This window comes from Podarcis tiliguerta (assembly GCF_965153285.1).
Source record: "Podarcis tiliguerta genome assembly, chromosome: 9".
NCBI lineage: Eukaryota > Metazoa > Chordata > Lepidosauria > Squamata > Lacertidae > Podarcis > Podarcis tiliguerta.
In genome coordinates this window covers 55,810,206-55,825,563 of record NC_139542.1, presented here as the reverse complement: position 1 = coordinate 55,825,563, position 15,358 = coordinate 55,810,206, and the positions used below count along the sequence as shown (strand labels likewise).

General features: G+C 43.9%; 1 protein-coding gene across 22 annotated transcripts in view; it reads left to right on the top strand.

The window, feature by feature from the left end:
- APBB2 (amyloid beta precursor protein binding family B member 2) overlaps positions 1–15,358 on the top strand; it is a 170,071-nt gene that overhangs the window by 95,625 nt on the left and 59,088 nt on the right. For 15 of the 22 annotated variants that reach the window (XR_014515359.1, XM_083458188.1, XM_083458169.1 and 12 more), the window contains 4 exons: positions 3,826–4,031; positions 9,455–9,517; positions 9,963–10,048; positions 11,055–11,115. Coding sequence is in view for 21 of the 22 variants with exons in the window: in XM_083458188.1 (XP_083314314.1) it covers positions 3,826–4,031; positions 9,455–9,517; positions 9,963–10,048; positions 11,055–11,115 (416 nt within the window). In the remaining variant the exon portion in view is untranslated. The remainder of the gene's footprint in view (positions 1–3,825; positions 4,032–9,454; positions 9,518–9,962; positions 10,049–11,054; positions 11,116–15,358) is intronic. The other 7 variants (XM_083458172.1, XM_083458178.1, XM_083458179.1 and 4 more) reach the window with 1 other exon arrangement.

Genomic DNA, 15,358 nt, shown 5'->3' with positions numbered 1-15,358 from the left:
TAAGGCTGGGTTGGAGATCCTGTGGCCCTTAAGATTATGTTGGATTCCATCTCCAGGCAGCCTTGGGAAGCACCATCAATGGTCAAGGATGATGGAAGCTGAAGTCCAGCAATATCTGGGCTCCAACTTGTCATCCAAGGACTGCATGTGGCCCTCAAAGCATTTTTGGCAACATTTGACCACATACACAAAACCCCACATAAGCGAGGCGCTGGGTTTTGGGAAGGAGGCATGAGGGCTCTGGCAGAGTCCTCCCTCCTCCTTCCCAAAACCTATTTAGTGCTTTCCCAGCTTTGGGAAGGAGATGGGAGGCCTCCAAGACCCTGCCAGAGCCTTGTGCCCCCTTCCCAAAGCCTGGCTCCTCACTTAACTGGCTTTGGGAAGGTAGAGTGAGGGTGGGAGGCATCAGATTTTGGCCTCACTCACTCCTTTGTTCAATAAGGCTGTCTGTGGCCCGCGGATACTCTTGTGGCCCACTTGGTATGAAAAGATGGACCACTCTGCTCTGGAAAGCTATAGGTCCCCAGGTAAGGTAAGCAGAGTTTGTCTTTCTATCGCAAACCTCATTTTCAAATTGTCCATTCAAAATTTCAGACATCAACATGCATGTCTGGCTAGTATTCATGGGAAAGGGTCATAAAACAAGTACTGTATTTTTCGCTCTATAAGACGCACCAGATCATAAGACACACCTAGTTTTTGGAGGAGGAAAACAAGAAAAAAAATATTCTAAATCTCAGAAGCCAGAACAGCAAGAGGGATCGCTGTGCAGCGAAAGCAGCAATCCCTCTTGCTGTTCTGGCTTCTGGGATAGCTGCGCAGCCTGCATTCGCTCCATAAGATGCACCCACATTTCCCCTTACTTTTTAGGAGGGAAAAAGTGAGTCTTATAGAGCAAAAAATACGGTAGTTGTTTAATGCTTGGGATTACCTTTTCAGCTTTCCCAACAGCAATCCCAAAAGGTGGATGGGGAGGAAAGATGGAAGGTGGAGGAATAGCCATGTGCAAAACACTGCAGGTTTGTGCCGGCCAGGCCAGGATGTTGGGAGAGGGCTTCTAACCAGACAGTTTCACCCCTCCTGTTGGGTCCTGTGAGAGGGAAATGTGCTATAGCAGCTCCAGGACTTACATAGTTTTCTTGCTGATCTGGGGGTGGGTGGATTGAGAGGAGGAGAATTTGGATCCCACATGTCCAAGATCTTCATTGATCTTCCTCTGCCATGCTCCTTCACTTGCACCATTGGGGCACAGCTGATGGAAGGGGGAGTGCTGTAAGTACAGTCGTACCTTGGAAGTCAAACGGAATCCGTTCCGGAAGCCTGTTGAACTTCCAAAACTTTCGAAAATCAAAGCACTGCTTCTGATTGGCTGCAGGAAGTTCCTGCAGCCAATCAGAAGCCCAGTCGGACGTTCGGCTTTGAAAACTGGAACAGTCAGTTCTGGGTTTGTGACGTTCGGGAGCCAAATTGTTTGGGAACTAAGCTGTTTGATTTCCAAGGTACGACTGTATGACACAAAGGCATCCCAGGGTGGATCTGCTGCACCTTTGGAATAGAGATCTGGCTCCTCAGCTGTCCTCCCAGGGGCCATGGGATTGCAGCCTAAATAAATACATTTTGTTAATAACCGTAATACTGTTTTGCTATTACCAAGTGTGTTGTTATGAAAAAAATAAGAACAAACTCTCAGTGCTAATAATTGGGTCGTTGGTCCCACATCTCAATATTAATTAAGATGGAGACTTTCATAGGCTACACTTGTAGAAAGCCACTCACCCGGTAGCCTATGGTAAATAATAATCACCTCCAGGCAACCAGGCCGTGAAACCAGTCGGATGCTGGCTCTGTCCTGAAGACCTAAGTAAACCAGACTTGGTTTTCAGAGAAAAGGGAGGAACTAGCCTGAAGGCAGAATCATCAGCCTCATTCTGACTTGTGTGAATCTGATGTTCATGGCCAACAAGATATAGTGAATTCTTATTGTTTATGACTTCCCTGGCCTTCCCATAAACATCTTTGTTCACTTGCAAGCTGCTATTTGGAGCAAAACTGACAGTATATGAATTCTGGGATGCTTTACATAGTCTTTCTAGCAAGTGAGGCAAAATTCTTTCTCATTAAAGAACAACACTTTCAAGGAAACCCTGGATAATACAACACTTCAGTGCTCAGAAGGCCTTCGTTCAGTTTAGCAATTGAGGATTTCTGTGACTTATGGAAATAATGGGTCCATGAAATGTTTATCCTAATTCAGAAAGGGCCTTTATATTTCTGTCCTTTTCATTCAGAAGGCTTGCAGATTATGTTGTCTTTTGATATACAGCAATCTATAGCTGCCTGAATTAATAGAAAGATATTATTTCTCAGGGTGATTCCTATAAACATTTTTCCCTCTATGTATAATAATAATTATAGTTGATATCCAATTAAGTCCTACTCAGAGTAGATCCATTGAAATTAGTTGACTTCTCCATTGAGCATGATTAATGCTGGATATCACCCAGTATATTTGTAATCAGTCTCAGAATCAACTAGAGCAGAATGAAGTGCTACACACTTTAATAAGCAGACATATAATGTTTATAGTACAAGATAGCCTTGTTGTATTTAAAAGAAAAGTATTCAGAGAATTGGACACAAGCCTTAAAATTCTATTTAATAAATTTCTTTTTAATTTGGTGAGGCTCCTCACTTAAAATATTCTCTTGTCTTAATTGCAGATGTTTCTGTAATCAACTTGCAGTGTGTATTCTTTTGCTTGTTTAGTTATATTGTCCTCATTGAAGATCTTACTGAAATCTGTTTTGCTTTTTTGTTTCCAAGTCAAAACACTGCTGGAGGCTTCTAAACTTCAAAGACATTCATATTTGGTTCTCTAACTTTTACGGCATACTATGCTGTAGTCATGAATAATTACATGTAATTTTCCTTTCATCTTTTGTTGGTTGGTTGGTTTGGAAGAAGTCGCTCATTGTGAGCAGCATTGTACATTTTTGCCTTTGTTTACATACCATGATTTGAATTCCAGCTACTACCACCAAAGGCCATTTCCTGCAAAAGGTACTGCGTCTGCAGTACTATACTGTATTAAGGGGAGGAATGTTTTGCAGCAAACAATCGAGGTTGCTTAGAAACTGGCTTGTTTCCAGAAACAATTTTCCCATTTCACCTTTTAAAACAGACAGTGTGCGTATAGAATAATTAAAACCTTTCATTCTCGGCAGATCTTCATTGTTGGCTTAGGATTATGAAGCACATCTGAAAGCTATGTACAACGTAATAAGGAGCCTTGCAAGTCACGTGGCAGAATCGCAATCAGTACACAAAAGTTAGCGTGATTCTGGCAGCCTTAATGCCAATAATAGGTTATTATTTCAGTTACTGCATGACCCGACATGTTCAGAGTATTAGAAAATAATCTTCAGTAAAAAATCAAATGGTTAAGTGTGTTAGTCATTACAAGAGATTCTGGCTTCTTTGCTGACTCCTTTGTTTGTAGGTCCATTATACCTGAATACCCCTGGAATACAGGAAGCTGCCTTAGGCCAAGTTAGATCATTGGTCTATCTCAGCATTGTCTACAAGCGTGGACAACCATGTTTTTGTCCCGGGCCTAATAAGCTCAGGGATAATTGTTTGGGGGGCCCATGCCAGTGACTGCTGTCTTCTTGTCTTCAGAAGCAAAATTGTGTCTTACAGATACCTTTTTCTTTAACCTTGCTTCACCGATGACAGAACTGTAGTGTTTCTGCAACACTTGATTTTGGGGGGTTTTGAACTTGTTTCAGATGCTAACAGTGTTTTGGGTTTTTTTGTTTCCTGCAGATATATGGAGCGATCACTCATTTCAGACAGATCCTGACTTGCCTCCAGGCTGGAAAAAGATCAGTGACATAGCGGGCGTCTATTATTGGCACATACCGACAGGAACAACCCAATGGGAACGTCCCATATCCATACCAACAGAACTTCAAGGCTCAAGAAAAGGCTCCCTTAGTTCGATCACACCATCTCCCACTCCAGAAACAGAGGTAACGTTTGTTTGTCTGCTTTGAGTCATAGCTGTCAACCGTCCCTTATTTGGCGAGAAACTCCCTTATCCCAGCGCCATGTCCCGCTGCTGTCCCTTATTGATGATGTCCCTTAAATTTCCCGGGTTTCAAAGGAGCAGCTCCCCTCTCTGCAACCCTCCCTACCGGCCAGGGAGGAGGGAGGCTCCTACTGTGTTGCTTGGCTGCCCAGCCCACCACCCTCTGGCCTCCTCTCACCAGCCTCGGCCCCTGGAGCCCCTCCCCACCGGGACTGGCGGGAGCCTCGGCCTCTTCCGCCGCCATCCTCCTTGCAGCCGCCGAACTGAGCTTCTCTGCCTGGGGCCTGCCCGCCGCCGCCGCTCTCGCTAGGCCGTACTGCGGCTGCGCCACTGAAGGACCCAGATGAGATGGGCAGCCAGATGGGCAGCCTGGCGCGGCCTATGAATTGCTGAGGAGCCTTGAGAGGAGAGCGAGGGCAACCATAGAAAAAGCAATTCAGAGAGAGGAGGAGGAGGAGGAGATGTTCCAAGGGCTAACCATAGAGGGGGAAAGCGGAGGAAGGACCGCAAGCTCTTCTCCCATAGATTTGTACTGGTAGACTAGCATAGATGGTCTGATCTACGGGTTTACTTCGGGAGCTATTTTAGCCCCTCCTCTCTTCCTCCCGCCCTGCCTGATGGAACTGAGAGCTGCAGGTGGAGCACGAGAAAAAAGATACAGAACTGCAGCAGCATCTTCGTAGCTTGGACTTTGTTTTGCACGAAAAGTGGTTGCTGCTTGTAGTATTTAATTGCAGTGTTTCATCAGCTGGTGTCTTGAGCAGCAACCTCTGGAAACGAAGGGCTAAAAACCGGTGCTGCTCTCCCAAATTATCTCGTCCCTTTTAACTTCATATTTCAGCTGGTTGACTAAAATCTCTTATTTTGGCTGCTGGTCCCTTATTTTCGAGGCTGCTGGTCCCTTATTTTCAAATCTGTAAATTGACAGCTATGGTTTGAGCCTGTGGACAGGTGGGGAACCATTTTAAATAGGTTAACTTTTTTTTAAAAAAAAAAAGACTTTTGATACAACAGAAACCAAGAATATTAGCATATCTTTCCTCTTGCTTCATGCAAACTAGTGGTTGCCGCAGCCTTGTCAGTTAGTTGCTTTAATCCTGCATGGGATTGCCACTTCTCCATATTACTGCTACATGCAACAACAAATGGAAGAGTGTTGCAATCCACATGGATTAGAGCCAAACTAAACGGTGGATCAGCTGGTCCACATACACACTTGTCTTGAGTTCAGCGGCACAACAAAAAGAAAAGTAGAACTTGTTAGGCCTGCAAAGAAACCCTAATAATCTCACAAAGCTGTTCCTCCAGAGCCATGCTTCATACTACATAGGTAGCATTGAGTTTAAGGACTTGTCATACCAGTATAAGTGGACCTGATGGGTTGGGAAGTGGTAGAAGTGATCTAGGTTGCCAAGAGGATCAGAGCAGCCATTCATTGCCATTGCACACAGGAGAACCTGTGCCATGGCGACCACACAACAAATGAAAAGTTGTAGATATCAACCCTTACAGTCTTTGAGAGAAGCTACGAACTCCCCGCCCCCAATCCCCATGTGTGCTTCCCCGCAAAGCATTAAAAAGTGGTCTGTCTTTTTCAGCTCAGTTGTAAGAGTTGTGCAATGAATATCTGCTAGGAAAAGTTCAATTGCAGATCTAGATCTCTAGTGATTCCCTCCCTCCCTCTCTTTCTGTTTTCTTTTCCTTCTCCTCCTACGATGAGGCTACATTTTAATATTTTAATGTTCCATTATTTTAATGTTGTATTTTACTTTTGTTTTTAAGTTGTAATCATTCATCTTGTTTTTATTATTGCTTGTAAGCCGCTCTGAGCCCGGCCTTGGCTGGGGAGGGCGGGGTATAAATAATAATAATAATAATAATAATAATAATAATAATAATAATAATAATAATTAGCGTGTAGACCCCAGAATTGTTGCTTTTGTCTCAAATACAGTTTTTAAGTTACTGCCACTTTCGTTTAACACGTGGGTGGGGGCTCTCAGTACATTAACCTCATTAATCTGAACTTTTGATTTTTTCCGTATGCCATGTTAAAGAGCAGAAACTGCCGTTCTTTTCAGATCTGCTTTAAATGTTAGTGCAAAACTTCTTACTAGTAGAAGGAAATGGCCCAAAAAGCTGGCAGTAAAACACCTAATTGGGCAATATGACACCACAGACCACTCTGAATAAGATGTCCTGGCAGTAGCAATTGTTTGAACCTGGCAAGTGAAGCATAGGGAGGAATCCTTTGTGTTTCAGCTGGTTCTCCTTACATCCTCTAGAGTAAAAAATGTTTGTCCCTCAGCTAGGGGAAATGAAAACCAATACATCCAAACACACACAATAGGTACCATCCATAACACATTATATTCCTCCTTTATATTTATGTATTTATTATTTAGATTTATATCCTGCCTCTCCACACATTAATATATGTAGCTTGATGGTTTGCCTAGACTCATCAGAGAATATTCTTATTTCCTTTGGCCTTGAGCTCAACCTAAGAATCACATTATTGTTTTTGTGCGTAGAATGTGCTGTGCTGTGGTTTTAGAAAAATTAATTTGTTATATATAAATTGCAAAGAAATGCTTTGAATCAAAATTGAGTTGGTGTTTCCCAATCCACCATGGAAAAATTGTTGGACAGTTTGTGTGTGGATCCTGTTAAGTAAAAGGCAGGAGGGTGAGGTAGACTGCCTCAAGTGACAGATTGTGGAGTAGTTTTGAAAGGGCAACAGATTGTCACATACTAAGTTCATTATTATATTTTTACCACCATAGTGGGACATCATTTGGCTTTTCTGCCTTTGGCACCAGCATGTCTTGGGTCACCTCAGATAGAAATATTTAGAATAAAGAATTTCAGATGAGTTCCAATTTACCCTCCATTAAAAAATATTTTCTTCATATTTACTATTCAGCCCCTGTTAGAAGCATCTGGTATTGATATACTTAGTCTGAGATGAAGATGTTTGAACCTTTTAGCTATCTCAGAAACATGCTTGGGAATGTTTTATAACTGAGCAATTTGTCATTTTGCTTATTATTAGATATAGTCTGCCTTCTATTATTTTCCTTCTGTGCCTTTTCATATGAAGTCTTGCTTTAAAAAGTAGCAATCTGGCCCGAGTGGAAAGCAATTCAGTTTTAATTTTTTCCCCCAGTGTAATAATAATGTTATTATTTATACCCTGGCCATCTGGCTGGGTTTCCCCAGCAACTCTAAAAACATGATAAAACATCAAACATGATAAAACATCAACCATTAAAAACTTCCCTAAACTTCAGGTGTCTTCTGAAAGTCAGGTGGTTGTTTATTTCCTTGACATCTGATGGGAGGGCATTCCACAGGGCAGGCGCCACTACCAAGAAGGCCCTCTGCCTGGTTCCCTGTAACCTCACTTCTCACAGTGAGGGAACCGCCAGAAGGCCCTCGGAGCTGGACCTCGTGTCCGGGCTGAACGATGGGGGTGGAGATGCTCCTTCAGGTATATTGGGCCAAAGCTTTTTAGGGTTAAAAGATCAGCACCAACACTTTGAATTATGCTTGGAAACATACTGGGAGCCAATGTAGTTCTTTCAGGACTGATGTTATATGGTCTCGGCAGCCACTCCCAGTCACCAGTCACATTCTGGAGTAGTTTTAGTTTCCAGGTCACCTTCAAAGGTAGCCCCAGGTAGAATGCATTGCAGTAGTCCAAACTGTAGATAACTAGACCATGCATCACTCTGGTGAGACAGTCTGCAGGCAGGAAGGGGTTCAGCGGGTTTGGGAAGGCTCCTTCACAGAGGGAAGCATTCACCACCCCGTAGAGCCCATCACATTTATGAGCCCGGATGGGCAAGGATCAAGGAGACAAGTGGTCGGTTTCACTTGCCCAAACAGCCTGTCCACATCCTCGGAGGTAACAGATTGTGAGAAGATTTTAAACAAGAAAACTGAATATAGCATTCTGTGCTGTTGTGTGACTTGGGTCCCATCTGCACTATACTTTTAAAACAGTGTCATACCTCATTAAACAGTCATGGCTTCCCCCAAAGAATCATGGGAATCTTACTTCATTAAGAGTGCTGAGAGTTGTTAGGAGACCCCTATTGCATTAAATAGGCCTATGATCTGAGCCAGCAGGACTATTAATACAGTGGTACCTTGGTTTGCAACCACTTTGGATTACAACCACATCAAATCCAGAAGTGTGTGTCCCTTTTTTTGGATTACAACCCATTATTATTTATTTATTTATTTATTTATTTATTTATTTATTACAACTAATTTTTTGGGGAGGCCCCATTGGCAAAAGTGCGCCTTGGGTTACAACCTGTTTTGGTTTACAACCAGACCTCCGGAACGGATCATGGTTGTAAACCAAGGTACCACTGTACTGTATTTTCTTGGGAAGTCGTGGTGATTTTCATTGCAACAAGAAGCCTGTCTGTATTTCTTATTCCATTGTTCATTTTCCCTCCCTCTCCTTTTTATGTTTCCACTAACATTTTATATTGTCTGTTCTAGCAGTTTGAAAATACTAACTGATCAAACACTGGGAGATGGAAATAGTTTTCTTTTCTTTTCTTTTTAATTGATATTTCAGAGTAGGCCAAGACAATCTGGTCAAGCTCCACAATTTGCTTCCTTTCATTCAAATATCCCAATGATAATGCAAGCACATTGTGTGTTGTGTCTGTCTCTAATTCGTATGAACTTTCCCTTGTCCCAGTTACTTGTCTTGGTAAGTAATGTTAGAAGTGGTCCTCACTTCCACTACTTCCAAATTCCTCTGTACTCGGGGCCGGCTCAACAATAAGAGACAAACAATAAGAGGCAAATAATTCAGGGGCACCTTCTTCAGTTAAGTAAATGCCTTTGAGAGGGACCCAGCCTACAGGTGCACAGGAGCAGTTTAGCAGCTCTCCAACCAGGAGAGAATAATTTCTGTGTTCCAGGGAATTGGAGAATCGATCTCTGCTGGTTACTGAAGGGAGAGGCACAGTTTGTAAAGAAGGTTGGGGCATATAAATCTAAAAACGATAAAATAACATCCCAACCAGCTATTACTTAATGTGCTATTATAATGAGGCAGAAGTGCAAATTTGGGGTGGAAAATTTTAATTTTAATTTTTAATTTGCTCGTTCAGCATCAAACGTTGAGCCAGCCCAGATTCTACAGCAAATTGAATGAGTTGAAACTTGAGGTGACCTGTTCCCTAACCCAACCTGCAAATATCAATGCTAACAACAGTGTTTTTGTGTTCCCCCTCCCTTTTCTTCCTTTCTTCCCTCCCTCCCCCTCTCCCTCCTTTCTTTCTTTTATTTTTTTTATCAATGTGCTTCTTCCTGTGTGAATAATTATATATCTAGAAACAGCCATGGAGTGATTTTGCTGTACTGAATGGGGGAAAGATTAATAGTGACATTTGGAAGGCAAGTATATTGTCAGATTTTAGAACACTTTAATGCTTTTTTAACCTTTAAAAAAAAAAATCATTTTGCATGGCCATGGCTGTATTTATTGTATTTATCCTCCCAAAAATATCACTCATGACATCCAACCAGCCAGAGAGAACAGGAATTTTGGTCTAGCTCCTTAACTTGCTACCTCATTCTGATATTTTTCACGCACAACACATTTGTTCAAGTCAGCAGGGCAGATCCTCACCCATAACAGAATCATGCCTGCGCCTAACAAACTGTAGTGTTCAAAATATATGTGCATGCCTTTATATACATATATATATATATATATATATATATTCGCTAAAAACACGGTGCTGCTGCTTTGCAGGAAGAATATTATTTAAAAATAAAAGCAAATCCATACGATAAAAGCCTCGCATCCTGTATAACAAGCTGTTTTCCCTTCCTGCAGGATCTCCATGCAGCCACGGTAAATCCAGATCCCAGCTTGAAAGAGTTTGAAGGAGCAACATTGCGCTATGCCTCTTTGAAGCTCAGGTATGAACAGTTTATCTGTTAATCATCTTTATTCCTCAGTCCTAGATGCATTTGCTCTGACAATAGGTCTCGTTGATTTCTAAGGTATTTTCCTTGAAGTAAACGTGTTTTGGCTTGCAGCTGTAGATTACTGTTCTCTTTTTTTTGGTAATCCTATTGAAATAACTGGAAAACAGAGCTGGTCAGGCAGAGGGCCTTCTCGGTAGTGGCGCCTGCCCTGTGGAATGCCCTCCCATCAGATGTCAAGGAAATAAACAACTATCTGACTTTTAGAAGACATCTGAAGGCAGCCCTGTTTAGGGAAGTTTTTAATGTTTGAAGCTTTATCGTGTTTTTAATACGCTGTCGGGAGCCACCCAGAGTGGCTGGGGAAACCCAGCCAGATGGGCGGGGTATAAATAATACATGATTATTAATTATATTTTAAAGTCTGGTGCCCACATGCTTTAGCTCCAGGGTTGCCAACATGGTGCCAGAGTGCTCATCAGTTCCTCCTATGGCACCCATGAAAGGTGTCTCTTAAACATGCCCACATTTATTTAAGACACTTATATGCCACTTATTCACATATCTGTAACGCAAATAGTCTTTTAGCTTTGGAAAAGTCTGGAAGGAACCACATTGACTTTTAATGTGTTTCTGGGCTGGTGCTAAAGCCCTAGAAAGCCTGTATATGGAGTAACTGAAATAGTGCCTTCTTCACTATATGCAATGACATACGACAAGGGTGGGGCACTTGTGACCCTCCAAATGTGGTGGGATTCCCAACTCTGATCAGCTCTAGCCAGCACAGACAACAGCTAAGGATGATGGGAGTTGTAGTCCACTAGGATCTGAAGGGCATCTCCAGGCCCTCCTCAAAATCCTGGAGCCTACTATTCTCTGTTCATGTGAATCCAGCCAACATTTGACAGGTGTCCCCCACTCACCATGCTGAAATATTGTCTTTGAGTTGTCCATTCTATTTGGCCCTAACCCTAACAGTAGCATTTCCTCCCCACAACAGAAATGCCCCACAATGCGATGAAGATGATTCCTGTAGCATCAACAGTGATCCAGAAGCCAAGGTCTGTAAGCAAAATAACGTATTGGGTTTTTTAAAAAAAAGTCACTGATCTAGATGGACAAATAAATGCAGCTATCATATTTCAGTTTTAAGACCTGGTACCCGTAGACCGCATTTCGCAAACTAAAAGCATTGCAAATGGAATTACGAACTAGTTTAGTGAATGGGGGGTGGGTTAGTGGTTTGCTTTGTGTATTTTTCTTAATCTCATTTTTTTGTTATTACTGCCCTAGATCTACTGATGGAGGGCAGTATACAAATCTAATAAATAATAAAAATATTCTGCTTAATTGAGAAAAATATTGAAAGCATAACATCAGCGTGACATCTAAAATTTCACAAACCAAATACAGTAAATTAATTGCAAAGAGCCCTATGCACATTAGGACTTATCTAAGGTATCTCACCTGCTTCTGCAAAGGGTGGTTCTCGCTCTCCCCACATGTGCAGTGGGGCTTTTCTGCACCCCATTCCTGCTGCAGCCCCACCTGAAGCCAAACTGCTCCTAAGGCTGGGATGCTCCATACGGGGAATTGGACTTATTTCCTTGCAGTTTGTCAATTCTCAGTTGTGGTGTGTGAGAGAGAGCAGCTTGGGTGGGGATGCATTGGGAGGGGGGCAGAAAAGTCCCAGGGTGCATTATGCGTTTACTGCCTTTGGTCCTTTAGCTCCTGCCAGCATGATTTTATTTATTTGTATAGTACTTAGGGTAGTACTTGCAGGACATCTTTGGGAGAAGAAACGGCTTAAGGACCCTGCACAAATCTGGAGTGGAGTCCCTAAGGCCTTGTACATCTCTTTCTGGCAACTCCTGCAGATAAACTGGTGTCAAACATACTGCTCTGCTTTCCTTTAACGTACATCAGCGAGGCCAAGAGAGGGCTTCTTGTCCATGGCCTCCCTACACACTGCCCAGGCTTGTGCCCCATAGAGGTCACTTGGGTGCTACTAACATAGCAAAACCAACACAGAAGGCAGAGGTTATGAGTTACCAGTCTCTGCAGCCACAGCAGGTGCTGCGATTCTCCAGCTGTTTGACTTCACCCCTGGAGGCACACTCCATTGTCCTTCGTACTTAAAGGTAAAGGGACCCCTGACCATTAGGTCCAGTCGTGGCTGACTCTGGGGTTGCGGCGCTCATCTCGCTTTATTGGCCAAGGGAGCTGGCATACAATTTCCGGGTCATGTGGCCAGCATGACGAAGCCGCTTCTGGCAAACCAGAGCAGCGCACGGAAACGCCATTTACCTTCCCGCTGGAGCAGTACCTATTTATCTACTTGCACTTCATGCTTTCGAACTGCTAGGTTGGCAGGAGCTGGGACCGAGTAACGGGAGCTTACCCTGTTGTGGGGATTCGAACCGCCGACCTTCTGATCAGCAAGCCATAGGCTCTGTGGTTTAACCCACAGCGCCACCTGCGTCCCCTTTCGTACTTAGGGTATTTCTAATGTTATGGCTGGCAATTCCATGGCTCTTCACAGCTCTCCGAGCTCAGTTTCCATATTGTTCCTTCCTCTCCTCTGATAAAACTGACTCTGAGGTTAAGATGGCCACAGGTCAGCCAGCCATTTCCTGACCTCTGCATATCTAAATTGACTTTTAATTGATTTTAACCTGTTTGCCTGGAGGTAAACAGGAGGACAGGTCGAAACAAGGGAGCGCAGATGTGAGCCTTGGCCTGCCCAACTTTGAGGGCGCAATGGGATGCTCCCCACAGCAGCTGGTCACGCCTGCCGCAGAGGATTTTCTAAAAGCCAAAGACTCTGAGGTTGACCCAGAGGAAAGGTTTCTAGTTTGGACCTATAGAAAAGGTGTGGGCCAGCTTACTCAGGGGAACAGCTTGTGCTCTTATTGTTGGCTTCTGCCATTCTAACCACAGGGCCGACTTCAACTGGTCTAGCAGCATGGGCAGAGAAGGGGTGGGTGGGGTGAGGAAGTTCTAGTTAATGTAGGAATTTTAGAGAAAGTGCATTTTATTTTGCAAACGGGTGTTGCTGCCACCTTGTGGACATCTGCAAGACATCTTCACAGAATACAAAGACTGTTTTACTTTAGAAAAGGTCACTGTGCAACCTTGCATAAATCTTGAGGCAAAAGAAGAGGAAGAAGCAATTTAGAGCAGGATATAGCTAATTAAATGTTATCCACATTCCTGCAGGATTTGGATTTTAAATCTGATGCAATCCTGTACACATATACCTGGGAGGTGGGGTGGGGGGAATTGGAAAGATGGAATCCAAACAGCATCTCTGTCAGATTCAATTTTGGGAGCAGTTTGAGCTTGACAGGCCTCTACATGGGCTGCCAGAGTTAATGCATTTCAGATCTGTGCTTTGGACTGATTCCACATTGGTAGTGGCATTTTGAACAATATGTGCATTATTTTGTTCTATGTTTTCTGTCCTAACGGAATATATAGCCATGTTGTCTCTATTGGCTCCCAAGGCAAACTAAACATCGCTGACTCCAAGACCACAAATGCGGACCTCGCCAAATCCATAGAAGTTACCAGTGTATAACATCAAATATTTTGCCAACCTCTCTGCTTGGACTTGCCCATTGCTGTCGCGTAGCAACATGCAAAACAATTCAAAGTAAATATATGCTTTGGATGCCACCCAAAGCTTCAGTCGTGTGGTGTCTTAATTTTTAGGGAGATTTTTTAACACCAGAGTTAGGCTTTCCAGACAACGTTTTGAAGGGAAAAGACAGAGAAAACATATGGAGTGGGTTCATAGTGCTGTTTTACAATTGAACATACAATCTTATTAGTGAATTTGAGCATTTATCAGTACTGCGACACCTTAAGGATAAATGGTGCCAACAAGCTTTCCTAATCCAGAACTCACTTTTTCAGATGCAGATTCCTCTTTAGGTATTGATATTCTTTCATTTTACTTGGCCTATTTATTACCAAATTGGATTGGATCTTTGCGAAGTGCCATACTTTAGTGATCCGTTGTTTCATTTTAGAGACTTCAATCTTGCACCATTTTTGGGTTGTTGTTGTTTTGCAGTTTTTATTTGGGCTGCCAAATAAAAAATTCGTTTTTGCCAATTTGGATACAATAAAGGAACTGGAGGCCCCTCGACTGTCCTCGGGTCCAGTATTGGACCACTTCAACCGGATATCCCCAGCCGATGTGGACAGACTCCTCCGAGCTGGAAAGCCCACCACCTGTCCTCTCGACCCGTGCCCGTCTTGGCTGATTAGAGCGTGTCCAGACGAGGTGCGGGCCCTCCTGGGGGATATCATCAATTTGTCCCTTGGCACGGGGACATTCCCAGGAGAATTGAAGGAGGCAGTGGTGCGCCCGCTCTTAAAGAAAACATCATTAGATCCTTTAGATCTATCCAATTACCGCCCGGTTTCGAATCTTCCGTTCCTGGGTAAGGTGATTGAGAGAGCGGTTGCTGAACAGCTTGGTGGGTTTCTGGATGAAACATCGGCTCTCGACCCATTCCAGTCCGGCTTCCGCGCTGGTCATGGGACCGAGACGGCTCTGGTTGCCCTAACAGATGATCTTCGTAGACAGCTGGATCGAGGTGGGTCGGGGCTGCTGATTCTTCTAGATCTGTCAGCAGCTTTTGACATGGTCGATCACGAACTTCTAGACCACCGCCTTGCCGACGTGGGGATCCAGGGCACAGCCCTTCAATGGCTGCGCTCGTTTCTCTCTGGTCGGGGACAGAGGGTGGCGCTTAGGGGGGAATTGTCATCGCGCCACTCCTTGGTGTGTGGAGTACCCCAGGGTGCGATACTCTCCCCGATGCTTTTCAACATCTTTATGCGCCCCCTCGCCCAGCTTGTCCGGAGTTTCGGGCTGGGTTGCCATCAGTATGCTGATGACACCCAACTCTATCTGTTGATGGATGGCCATCCTGACTCGGCCCCAGACACACTGACCAGATGCTTGGAAGCTGTGGCTGGATGGTTACGTGGGAGCCGGTTGAAGTTAAATCCTTCGAAGACAGAGGTCCTGTGGCTGGGACGGGACGATATGGGATTGGGGGGGCAACTCCCATCTCTTGCGGGGGCGCAATTAGTGCCAGCACCGTCCGTTAAGAGTTTGGGTGTAATCTTCGACACCTCCCTTTCCATGGAGGCGCAGATTGCAGCTACAACAAAGGCGGCATTTTTCCATCTCCGCCAAGCTAAGCAGTTGGCTCCTTACCTCTCTCGCCCTGACCTAGCCACTGTGATCCACGCGACGGTCACCTCCAGACTGGATTATTGTAACTC